The following is a 13,122-nucleotide window of genomic DNA, read 5'->3' on the forward strand; positions in this document are numbered from 1 at the left end:
GGGATGGCATAAATTCCAGCCAGTTCCTGGTTCCCCTTCTTAGGAAACAGGCCCCAAAGAGTTGGCATAGCCAGCTGTGGGAAGACGTTTAATACAGAGGAATACTCAGAAGGCAAGTCAACGCAGCCTTGGGTTTAAACCCACTCCTGAGTAAATTACCTGGAAGAATTAGTTCCAAGGGTAAAAAAGGCGGAGGCAGGCACTTAAGGTGAACCTTCACCTAGTTTGCTTCCCCATTCCTTGGCTATTTTCCCAACCTTTTCCGAGTGTCTGCCACATGCCAGGCACTGGAAGGAGAAGGCTGACTACAAGCATGGCGCTCTGGTCTGCTGGAATCCAGGGTCTTAAGCTTTAAGAGACTTTTGGGATCATCTAGTTCCGTTTGCTCATTTTATAGATGAAGAATCTGAGGTTCAAGTCAAATTCCTTGCCTGGGCTCATGGAAGAGAGGAGCCCAGAGTGAGTGGACATGCTGATCACCTCACCGTGTGGCAGGCACCCAAGGACTTCTCTTGCAAGTGAGTTTAGGGAAGCCTCTCAAATGGAAAGCATCATATTCTGTATTATGACCGCTAGCTCGTGAGTGGATGCACAGACTCACGTCTACAGCTACAATCCACCACCATCACCTTCGAGTTTCTTTGGAAATCAACCCAGTGAGGGCAGGCTCGTTGCACCCTAAATGTATTTATTCCTCCCTTAACCCAATTCATCAACACAGAGAAGTTTTTCTTTTTACTATTTTTATTTAACACTATAAAAAAACAACGACAATGACGACCAATTACATACTGCTTTTCTTCACATTTGTATGGATTTTAGGAAATTATTGCCTTTTCCCCTGGAGAAATAACCTAGACAAAATATAAAGTAGTACCACACTACGAAATCTACAAATCCTAGAAGTCAACATCTTGAAGACAATCTCCAGGGGTAGGGGGGAAAAAACAAGTGTCACAAGAGACGAGACAAGCACATATAAGGACGGCAAGCTGGGGAAAAAGACCGTGTCAATGACACTCACCCAGACAGTAGGTACCCTTTTCTCCTGGCACCCACGCCACCACCTCAAACGGGTGATTTTTGGTCTATGGTCTAAGGAACTCTCTTCAAAATGGCACAAGAGTTGCTTTGAGTAGAGGTGTAACAAGAAAGGTTCAAGTATGAGTAAGAGTCATGCCGAAGTCCAAAGTCAGGGAAGAACCCACAGTGAAAAGGCAACTCAGAAGTGTCAACATCTCGCTACTTCAACAAACTGCCTCTGTGGGACCCAAGAGGGAATCTCAAGAAGATATGAGGGTTCAAATCAGCATATATATGGGGTCCCTACAAACCCTATAGGGTTACTTTCCTGACTAGATGGTCAGCTTATTCCCTGAAGCGACAGAGACAGACACGGAGACTGCCAAAGTTCAAAAAGTAAGGTGGAAATTGTGCTTCCTTCAGAATGAATTGGCTTCTTGACTGCCTTTTCTCCAGGTCTAGCAGCTGCTTTCTCCCATGTTGCTGCAGGTGTTTATTGCCTTACGCTTGAAATGAAAAGGCGAACTTTGAGGTGCCAGGACTGGGCAGTCCTGAGAGGGCAGGGGGGTCTGGAAGTACAGTAGTCAGCACAAGCTGTGCTCTCATAATGGCTTGGCCTTCCTTCGGTCCCGAGAACCTACCCCGAGGTCAGTCTGAAGTTCGTTTGCAAGCCTGGGGACCCTTCGCTATCCCACTGGAAGAGGGGGACAGAGGGGGTCTTCAGTATTGCACAGGTATGAAATGTCCACGTTTAAAAAACAAAATCACAGTTGTTCTTGGGGCTGGGCAGGATCTCCCATCCAGTTTTAGCAGGATGTGGCTGTGGCCATGGCGCTCCTGCTGAGCTCTGAGACCGTCGAGTGGGTGGGCACTGGCGCCAGCACTGAGGTAGGGAATGTGTAGTAGGAACCCTGTACATCAGGGCTCAGTGTCTGCAAATGGGCTCTGAAGGAAGAGCTGGCTGCCTCCCCTTGGCAAGAGGGAACCTGGGGGGTAGGCGTAGAAGGCAGGATCTCTGATTCATACTGCAGGAGCTGGCCCATGAAGCCAAAGTTGGGCGAGACCACACTCCTCCTCTGCTTGATGTAATCGAAGGCATCCTTTAGGCGAAACTGCCTGGTCTTCATGAGGTAAGCCATGCAGATGGTGGGTGAACGGGAGATCCCAGCCTCACAGTGGACCAGGACCTTGCCTCCCTTTTCCCTGACACAGTCTGGAAGGAAGAAAAGACAGTGGGATTGAGTTGGGATTAGAACCCAAAGGCAATGCCAAACACAAGAATTAAACACAGAAGTGACCTAGTTCTCAAACCATCATGACTGTGCAATAGCTGTAGTCCTACATCAGACTTCTGCCAGTCTTTAATCCCCACTGGTGAGGACAGAGCTTCTGGGGCCTCACCAATGTCTTTCCCAATGTAGGGCCTTTCCAATCCTTAGAGCTGCTTCCCAGTGCCCTGGGATACTTGCACAGATTCTACCACTGAAGGTTCTAGACCTGGAGTAACCCCTTCCTGAGGATGGCACCCTAACATGGATGGGTTTCAAGAGGGCATTGGAAAAGCCTTGAAATTGCAAGCCAATTTTCATCAGGTATGCACACATTTCTTTTCTGAGAGAGTCCCAGGTTCAAAGACTGACTTAGAGAAGCAATTCCTGCCTCTCAGGGCCTGAGTGTAATGGTGATGACCTAGTCCCCCCATCTTGGTAGACGCCTTCCGGCCTCCCAGGCACCCTGTCTGGCTATGCCAGGGCAGGATGCTTGGCTCAACTCCCAGGGTTCCCACTACCAAACATACAATATATAGTGCAGAGCCAATAATTATAGCCCTGGCTAAGTGATGCTGACTAGATGGATATAAATGGCTTTTCGCAAACTCCATCTTGCACAACAATGGGAGTCATTGCTATAAAGCTACCACCATCAGTTAGAATTCTTTTAGCTCAATATGACAAAAGGGAAGGTAGGGTGGTGCCCTCCTCTTCTGTTCCACTCCTGCCCCCAAAGAGCTACAACTGTTAAAAATGGGAAGGGGTCAAAGGTTAAACATAAATACACATCAAAGAAAAATAAAAACCACTAAAAATATAGTCTTTCCAAGTCCCTCTCTTGCTACTAAAAAAACAATTACATCACCGGAAGTTAGATGTACGTGGCACTATGTAAAGCCATGGTATGCAAAAACATTTAAGATTTTGAAGGACAAATAAAAAAATCAGCCCTCTCACCCACCTCCCTCCTCAAATTCAAGGAGTTTGCAAATGAATCTGCAAGAGCTGAAAGATCAAATTTCTGAGGAGTCAAAGAGGAACCCTGGAGTTTCCCCATCTAAGAACACCCCGCTGTAGCTTATTAGAGGTGCCCCCAATTCAGTCTCTGACTCAAAAGGAAAAAGACCTGCAAATTAGTTCAAAGGGGACCCCAAGTCCCTAGCATTACAGGGTCATGACTCTCATTTTCCTTTGCTCCTTTGTTGGCCTCCTTGTAGTCTAGTTTTTAATTGGCCCAATACCACATTCAAAAAAAGCAAAAGGCCTTCGGGATCCCACTCTACCCTTCGGGGCTTGTCTTCCACGTGGTACTCCTGTGGCATTCCCCTTGGAAGGGGTCAGGGCATGGCTCAGCCTCAGTCTCTCCTTCCACGAGCAGGGCAAGGAGACTGGGGACAAGCATCCTGTGCTCTCATAAAGTTGTGGGTGTGTATGTTTGTGTATACAAACGGACACAATACACACCCAGGATGGGGAGGGAGCCTTCTGAGAAATGGATGGGGGCGGATTTCATGACCTCACTGAGTAGCTATCAGGCTGAGAAGGGCAAGGCATTCCCAGGGGCAGGGGGAACAAGTCAAGGCTTTCCCACCCTGAACCCACCACTGAGGCTGCCTCTCTGAGACTCCAAAGGAACCTTCTCAGCCGAGTCGCTCAGGGGACAGGCTTAGCCTTTTGCCTCTGGTCAGTTTCTGGATGGTTTCACATGAAGCAGAAATCATGTGTGATGAGCAGAGGGGGCCATCATGTGGCTGCGGGGGGCCCTTTAATTGCTACCTACACTAAGTAATGACTGCTGTGCCCGACACCTGCCTTTTCCCCCGCCAAGATCCTTCCCAAACAAGATACAGGAAAATCACATCTCAGCTGCAATCGCTATGCATGCTCAAGGGAAAGGAGGACCCTGGAACCTAGAAGGCAAGGCCACAAGGTTGGAGAGTGGGGCTTGCAAATTTGAGACAGAAAAAAAGTCAACCCAGCCTCCAAGGAGGAGGAATGGGGGAAAGAGATGTCAAAGGGGAGAACAATCAAGCTACATGGAGGAGCTGGAAACCCAAGGCCCAAGGGAACAGAGGCTACCAGGCCTACACAGCAGAGAAAATGGGTAACTGACTCACAGAATAGAGAAAGGACGCAAAAGATGCCAACTTTTCTGTGCACAAAGCATGGAGCTTGAGTCAAGTGCTATCTTTAATCCAAAATTAGCTGGAAATGCAAAACAAATTGCCCCCCAAAGCTTGTTAAAAACTGTGGAAAGCTGCCAGGGCCCTTGGGGCTTAGTGCGTAAGTAGTGCTCTCTCAATCCTTCTGTCTGCATTTAAAAATATCCCAACCTGCGTAGAAGCACAGCGAGGATGACTCTTTCTCGCCCCTGCTTCCCTTGTGTGGAGATTTCGCACGGACACGCTGTGCTTCCCGCCCAGCTAGAAACCGTAATGAGGGCGGCAGTTGAATACTGCCATAAAATTATATTAATTTATCGTGCAAATTAAAGATCCTATTAATAGCAACTCAAATCTTCCCCTCTGCCTTTTGGGTGGCTGTCTCTTGTCTTGGCTCCAACTCTCGATGACTGCATACAGAAGAGACTTTTCTTCTCCCTGATGGTAGCTGCCATCAGTCCATCAAAATCCAAGACCTTATGTCCCTACAAGGCGCCCAGAACAGCAGAGGGGAATGGCTGAACCTACCAATGAAGTCTATTGCTTCTTGAAAGTGGGAGCTAATGTCAGCTGTGTGGCTGTCCTCCACAGGGATCCATTTGTAGTGTAGGTGGCTCATGCAGGCCTCGGAGGTCCGCCGCGAGACATTCAGCAGGGCCGTGATGTGCAGGTTGGCGAGGAACTCGCACTTGGATGCATGGTAGGCACTTCCAAGGTAGAGGAACGGAAGGATTTCAACTGGGCCGCCCTGGAAGCAGGGGCAAAGGACAAGCAGGAAATATTGGATTAGCCTGCTCACCTGGGAGAGGAAACAAAACAACCCTGACCTATTTGTGTTAAGGTGGGAGGTTCCCTTCCTGGTTTCCAGGTAGAGAGAGTTCAGAGCCAAGGCCGTTCAACCAAGAGTGTGGGTGAAGCCTCCATCCTGGCAGGCTCTCTAACCCTACATTACTGCTGGTGACTCAGTGACGGCAAAACCTACATGGTGAAGATTTTCATTTTCTTACACATAGTGAGGAGGTAGGAAGTGCCAGAGCCTTCCTGTGCTAATGAGGATGAGAAGCAGTGGGTGTGATGGGGGGATGGAGATACGTGTGTTGAAGTTCTAGCAGACCTGAGAGCACCAGCGCAAGCCCTTCAACTTGGAGAGCAGCCTTGGTTTCTTTCTAGATAAAATGGAAAAGGGTTCAATAGGTGAGCCCCCCGCCACTTAGTCCTGACGTTTTGTATAGTGTATTTCATCAAACCCAGGACACTTTTTATTTTTTTTTCAATTAAATTTATTGGGGTGACATTGGTTCACAGGATCATACAGGTTTCAGGTGCACATTTCTATGTTACAAGATCAGTATATTGCACTGTGTGCTCACCACCCAAATCATCATCTGCCCCCTTCACCACTACCACCACCAGCACCAGCACCCACTAGGACCAGAGATGTTAAAATGCGCTCCCTGGCCCTCTAAAAAGTTGCTTCTTCGAAGTGAAAATAGTCACTATCTACCCAGAATCCTCAGACAAAGAAAAGCTGTTAGGCCATGAGCAGAGGGGCTTCCCCCACCTCTGATCATCTTCATGTGGAGCAGCAGGTTTTGGTAAGAGATGCTTATATCCTCTTTCTTGTGGGAGACCACCCACATATCAGGTTTCTAGTTAAGGAGGACTCCACTGGAACCAGAGATCACCTACCTACCCCCTGAGGCAAAGCTAAAAAGAACTCCTAGCTGGTCAGACCCTGGCAGTCTTAACATTTCCAGGTCTCCCATCTCCTTTCTTCCTTTTGTTGCTGTTGGCAACTGCTGGCTCAGAAGCATCCCACCCTGGTCCCTGGGTTCCACTGCCCTAGACAAGGGCTCTAGGACCCATTCTTGCACCCATCCACAGCTGGGAGGGACAAGGCTCTGTGCTGGATATTTAAGTTTAGGGGCCAGCTTCCTGGGTGCATAAATAAATACTCTCAGTGTATAAACAAACAAACAAAAGTCAGCGGTAGCTGGAACAATGGGATTCCCTGGAGATTTAGAGGGAAACAATGGGCTGGAGGGACAGTGGCTGTCTTTGGGAGCCTTTTCCACATCATCCATCCGCTTCCTGTGTTTCCATTTCCTGTGCTGGAACAAGCGCAGAATGGAAACTCTGCCAGACCCATACTCGGAAAAGGAGCACGGGACGAGGGCCAGCAGCAGGCAATGCTCACACTACCCTGCATGTGGTATTTGCCTTTTCTTTCCTGAGAAGTCAAGTGTTTAGGCAAAGACCAGTTTGGCCACTTGTAAGAAAGTTCTAGAGCAGTGATTTTCAACTGGTGTGGCACAAGCATTTTTAAAACATGCCATACCTGTCTATTTAGTCAGGGGCACTGACCTGTCTTCCCTTAGATTGTCAAATAAAAATTGACAACAGCCAACACAATAGCCGTCTGGTGTGCACGCCCTGTCTTGAACCATAACTATATAGGCCATATTGCATCATATTGGTCACATCGAATAATAAGGTTGCATCTGACTGGCTAATTCTTGGTACCAGAAATCCTTATAAAGCACCTGATTTTTTAAAAAGTCACTTTGGAGAAAAAAAAAAAGCAGGTAATTACCATTATTATTATTATTATTATTTTGTAAAATCAAAATTATACCTATGTTTTTTGTCAGATCAGCAAAAAATATGTTTTTTCAGGTGCCACAGAATTTTATTAATTTATTTAATGCCATGAGATGAAAAAGGTTGAAAATCATTGTTACAGAAGATTTTGCAAAAGGTATTAATAGTAACAATGACTATTTTTATTAGGACTTATAGTGGCTGCCCTCTGGGCTTAACACTTTAGTTAGATGCACCTATAGTCTCATCTTAGTGCCTGGAAAACACTGACAACCAGGCTCGGAATCCTATCCAATTTCTTATGGAGCTTAGCCCAACACCCCTGAAACTGTTTCTTTTCTTTTCTGAATCTTGTTTAGAGTCAAGAGGAAGAGGCCAAGGGCCTACAGAAACCCCAAAGGTTAACAGGGCCTCGCCCGGCTTCTAGGAAGCAGTGCTAGGGGGTTCCCCAGAGGAACCTGGAGACACAGCAGGGCCTCCCCAGTCATCGGTGGGCCAAAGGTCTGTGGCACTTTTACAACATCCTGCAAATTCTTGTTTCTCTTTCATTTTCTGAGAAACAAGGATAAAAAAAACAACCCAAACAACAAAACAAAAATAGAAATCTAGCTAAGCCGGATGCCCGTGGCTTGTAAGCTGAGGGTTCATCCCAGAGTGTATTTTTTGATAAAGGAAAACAAACAAAATAAAAACCCTGGCACCACACCAAGCTAATAGGCTTCCTGACCAACGATCCCATCCAAGGAAAGGTCACCTGGCTTTACTTGGAATTTATCCCCAGGGCAGAGTTCTGCTCATGGCAGGCAGCTGGCAGGTTAGGCGGCATTTGAAATCTTCCTTTTTATGATTTTGGATTATGTTCTTAATTGGGGGGGGGGGGGTTTTTTGACCCTCCCACCAAATCAGAAGGACCCTTTTCCAGAAGATGTGTGGGAAACAGAACAGGGCCCTGAAAAGAACCAGAAAGGGGAGTTAAGAGAAGGGAGAGAAGGGGGTTCTGGGTCTAGTGCTGCCATGGACCCAGCTGTAGGATTCTGGCAAATCCATTACACCTCACCAGCCATGAAAGTTTCTCCCTCTGTAAAATTGGGAAGGTGGGTTTTGATCTCTGGTTTCTGCCAGATTTGGGTCCTTGCCTCCCTTTTCCTCACCCTCCTCCTTTCTATTTTATGCTTCCTTTATTGAGTTGTCACCAAGTCCAATTTTTGAAGGAAAAAGAAAGCCCACACATTTATAGAAACACGCAGTCCTCTAGTATGACTTGATCTCCTCTGGCTCCAGAATTTATGGAATTATAAGCATCAGAAACCCTTAGATGAGCCTGCTTGCTTAGCCATCCAAACTGTAGTTTCACTACAACCCTCCTTCTACTTCCCTCCACTCCCACCTCATTCAGTTAAAATACCAGTAAGACACACCTTGACAGGTACTAACTAACTGGGCTGGTGTGCAGAAACTGCAGAGCATGAACAATTACAAAGAACAACAACACAGGAAGCCTGAAAGTCAGCTCTGAAACATCTTCAGGGAAACCTAAACCAGTATTTGGAAGCTTCTCTGCACCTCCCAGGCCAACTAATAACAATACATCGTTCACTTCCTCTTTTCTCCAGAAACTGTCGAGCATCCTGTGGCTCGTTTGCTCTTGTCAGCTTGTTTGCTGGAAGGAAGCCCGTTTACTCTTGGATGGAAACTCAAGTTGGCAAGCAACAGAGGCTCTCTACAGCTAGAGGGCTCTGCCAAAACCCTGATCCGCAAAACAAGCAACCAGGGCCGCTGAGCAGGGAGAGGAAGAAGAGTCAGGGTGCCGAGGAAGGAACGGGAGCCAGGAGCCGCGACAGCACTTCCACTCCACATACCTGGTCATGAGCTGGCCTGTAGCTGATGCTGAGCACTGGTTTCCCACAATGGCTGATGAGGGCTCTCTCGGTCTCAATCTTCTCTTGGGAGATGGGTTCTACGTCCACGCAACAATCAGGATATTCCGAGTAGAAAGTCTCATATCCCCCTACAAGAAAAAACAAGACAAACAGACATAAGCATTGATTTCTCAGACTGTCAGAAAATGCCCACAACTAATCAATACCCCGAGTGTGGAACAGTCAAAAATATTAGGCTGCCCTAGCTGGTTTGGCTCAGTGGATAAGATGTTGGCCTACGGACCAAAGGGTCTCGGGTTCGATTCCGATTAAGGGCACGTACCTCGGGGTTGCAGGCTCCTCTCTGGCCCAGGCCCTTGTTGGGGCGCGTGCAGGAGGCAACCAATCGATGTGTTTCTCTCACATCGATGCTTCTCTCTGTCTTTCCCTCTCACTTCCACTCTCCCTAAAAATCAATGGAAAAATATCCTTGGATGAGGATTAATTTAAAAAAAAAAAAGGCTAATATAGATTTTGGTCACATAGAAAAATGAGCCAAACCAACTAATAGCTTTATAGAATATAAATGGGATCTACACACACACACACACACACACTTCTAAAAAGCTATAGGTCAGAGAGGCAATGATTAACTTTTTGTGTCTATCAGAAGCAGCTTAAACTGTAAAAGGAAATATATCCGACATCTGGAAAATATTAACCAAATCCCTCCAGAAAACCAAAGCTATTTTCTCTCCTGTTTATCTAAAATGCAGGTGTGATTATGCAGAATTTCATTAATTTTCAAGAAGGAGACTCCAAAACTAGTCTGTTTCTTCCCTAGCTCATCAGCTCTAAACTGAATTATAGAGGAAACCCCCTCCATTCATAAGGGAATGGGGTCTAATATGAGGTTTAAACTCAGGGCAATAAAACAGCCCTGGCCTTTCTCACTCCTAAGGTGCTAAGAACACTGCTGACAATTCTCTCCGTAGATCCAATTTAGAGCAATCAATCTAGGTTATTACCTTCCAAACCAAACTGCAGGAATGGGGCCTTCTGAACTTAAATCTCAGCCCCCATAAATCAAAACTGTCCCCTGGATTAACACCTACCCTCCATTTATATTTCCTTATTACCCTTCCCTCCTGAACTTTCTGTTCCCCGCATGCCCTCAAACTGCTGTACTGACAGGTACGATTCTGTAAACATTCTTAATATTACCTTTAAACTTCTCCAAATGGGTTGCTTAAGGTAAAAAAGTACCTCTAACCAAGTCACAGAAATATGAGTGTATACATACAGATAAGGCTTTTCAGGCCCAGTACACTCAGTGGGGAAGAACCCAGTACAACCTGGCCTCTGGAAGTCTCAGAATGCCCGGGGCTGGTGGGTGAGCAGGCCGGCCTTGCTTGGGGAAGCACTTTGCTTCCAATCCAGAGGGACCTAAGGCAATTCCTAGAGCCTCCAAAAACCGGCTTCTGCCATCTTCTGGCCCAGAGAATTCACTTGGGGGTCAAATCATCAATTAAAACTATGCATCCTGAGGCCATGTATTTTCCAGAAGCCTCCCTTTTTCTTCTGTCTTTCCCTGTTGTGAGAGCCCCACAGTGGAGCACGTGGTGGCTTTTTAAAACCCCCGCGGTAGACGAATGGTTAATGGATTACATGGCAGTCTCCAGCTCCCTCCCAGAAGCCAAAGCCAATTCCTTGAATGAGTCATCTTGCCATTACTGCTTCCTCTCAGCTTGCTGGAACTGCCCTGGCCCCCTTTAGTACACCCAAATCTCCCCTGTAGTCACGTCAACAAATCGCCCGTTGGGCCACCCCTGATGAGCTTCTGGTCCTCCACAATGACCATGTTCCTGGTCATGAAGACAGGAGGCCATGCGGGAGGGGGACGGAGGCAGGTATTCCTGGCGTAGTGTACCCCTCCTCCCAACCCTAGCCCCTGGCCCCCTTCTTTCCTGGGGGCAGAGAGAAGCCAGACTTACACTGACACAGAGCTTCCTTGGAAGAGGAAGTGAGTAAATCACTTCCTGTGCCTGTGCCTCAACATTTTGGGTTCCAGGAGACAAACTAAGTGATCAGGGATGGGAATCTGGATTGAGAGTGGCCCAGGCCCTCCCAAACATCAGGACGAGGCTTGGGAAAGAGAAGCCTTCAGGCCACCCCATCTCTTGGCTTTAAATAGAGCACTTAAGAGTTGGCTGCCAGGAGGACCGAAAGGAGGTGCAAGGAGGTGCGGGTGTAGGCTGGGTCCTGTCTGCCAGTTGACAAAATAAGACAGGCAGACAATGAGTCTCAGTGTCACTGGGGGACAGATAAACAGGGCCCTGCCTCCTCAAGCTGGGGTCAGGAGGAGTCCTCCAGATTAGACGGTCTCTGTCTTTCACCCACTCCCATCAGAGGCGGGGAGAGACAGAACATTCCTCTCTGCTGCCTCACTTGAGAGCCTTGGCAATTCTTTTGGCTGCTTCAACTCTCTTCAGAGTGATTCTGTGTTCGATCACCATCACACTGCCAGGGGAGCAGAGCCAAGTGCATGGACACTATATATAAATAAGCACCGACAAGGCCATTTGGTCACCAACTCATGACTGAATGTGGGTTTTTTTTAGGGGTTTGCGGGGAGATGAAGGGATGCCGAAGGCACTATCCCCCCGAGATCTGAGATGCCACTAGATTAAACCTGAACTCTTAGATGGACATGAGTTAGGTAAGGAAATAAAAATTTTCTTCAACAACAACTTAAGCTTTAGTAGTGTTATAAGGATCAAGCGAGGACATGAGTTAGGAAAGGAAATAAAAATTTTCTTCAACAACTTAAGCTTTAGTAGTGTTATAAGGATCAAGCAATTTTTACTGGAATTTAAAATGGGCATAACTTTTGACCTCGCAAATCTCCAAATTTACTGATAGCGCACCTGCAGAAGCATTTGGATAAAAGTATACTCTACTACACTGTTTCAAATAATGAGGCTAGCAGCAACTATTGGCTATCAACCAAGGGACTGGTTAAAAAAGTGAACCAGACATGAATGCTCTGATACGAACCAGTCTCCCGAGATCTAGTTGGGTGAAAGAGGGAGGGACAGGAAATACACAAAATCATTGTATTTTAAAAAGAAACTGGTGCAAAATTAACTTTAAAGATGAACAAGTAATGGTTGATGGTTGTCTCTGGGAGTGGAACTGGGTTCTAAGGGTGTCAGAAAACCCATTGTTCATTGTACAGCCTTTGTGCTGTTCAAAGTTTTACTTATGTATGTTACATTCATTAAAAACATTTGTAAACGTTCATTTTCTTGAGATGTAAGTCACAGAGCTGCCTACTTCCTGTGGCCACAACCCCTCAACTGTCAGCATGGCCCTCCTGGAGAGGGACAGGGGGCAGAGATGGGACCAGGAGGGGTTTCCTGGAACCTATCTTTCATGCTAATGGGGAGGTGGAAGCTTTTCCTGTAGTCACTGCTAAGAACAAAAGACAAAAACATCAGGAAGAGAAATCAGGAGCCATGTGTGAAACCTTTGCAATCTTGGAGGGCTTTCCTCCTTCATGGAGGGGGGTGTGTGTGGGTGGGACTGAAGCTGGCTGGAAAAGGAAGATTATCATCTGCCTTTGCCATCTCCCTGGGAACCAACAGGGGACGGTCTGCCAGAGGTGCCAATAGAGGTGGGAGCTGTCCGGCCTCAGGAATCTCCTGGCCTGGAGGTGTGTGAAATTCCCCAAATTGCAAGATTTTAAAGCCAGGCCCTCACTCTCAGCTCTCCGCACGTGAGTTCTGAACCACATCACGGTTACATCTCAAGGTCTAGGCATCAGGGTTGGCAGGGCTTCCACACGTTTGAGGTTACAAAGGACTCAAATACAAGGCATGAGGGAGCGGTCATAGGAAATAAACCAGAAATCGATGCTCTGGCGTTTAGCTCATCACCCACCCGCCACCGAAAGTCAAAGTCCTCTCCCCAGCAGGTGCAACGGGCAGACTGGTGCCACCGCTTCTGGGGTCTCAAACCAAAGGCAACAGAATCCCCTCCACCACCACCCTGCGGCACCCCTCCCAGGTCCTGGCTCTCCAGCCACCCCCGCTTGGCTCAGGACCCAGGAGGATCCCAGGCCGGGGAGGGAGGAGGTAAAAAACAGTGGGAAGGCTGTTAACTCCAAATTAAACTAGAGAAAGGTAAGGGAGGGGAAAGGGGAAG

General features: G+C 47.3%; 1 protein-coding gene across 1 annotated transcript; it reads right to left on the reverse strand.

Annotated features, from left to right (window-relative positions):
- Positions 1-726: 726 nt before the first annotated feature.
- DUSP5 (dual specificity phosphatase 5) lies at positions 727-12,670 on the reverse strand. The gene is made up of 4 exons (XM_014546402.1): positions 12,446-12,670; positions 8,917-9,065; positions 4,985-5,204; positions 727-2,236 (listed from the first exon to the last, which is right to left on the reverse strand). Exons 3-4 carry the CDS (start codon positions 5,073-5,075, stop codon positions 1,830-1,832), a joined length of 498 nt encoding a protein of 165 aa, XP_014401888.1. The 5' UTR covers positions 5,076-5,204; positions 8,917-9,065; positions 12,446-12,670; the 3' UTR covers positions 727-1,829.
- Between the last annotated feature and the right edge of the window lie 452 nt (positions 12,671-13,122).

The sequence above is a fragment of the Myotis brandtii genome, unplaced genomic scaffold (assembly GCF_000412655.1).
Source record: "Myotis brandtii unplaced genomic scaffold, ASM41265v1 scaffold441, whole genome shotgun sequence".
In the NCBI taxonomy this organism is placed as follows: domain Eukaryota; kingdom Metazoa; phylum Chordata; class Mammalia; order Chiroptera; family Vespertilionidae; genus Myotis; species Myotis brandtii.

Coding starts and splice junctions, on each gene's coding strand:
- DUSP5 (XM_014546402.1), bottom strand. CDS start 5,075: ATGAGCCACCTACACTACAAATGGATCCCTGTGGAGGACAGCCACACA. Junction 2,237..4,984: donor AGAAGCAATAGACTTCATTG/GTAGGTTCAGCC, acceptor TCTTCCTTCCAG/ACTGTGTCAGGGAAAAGGGA.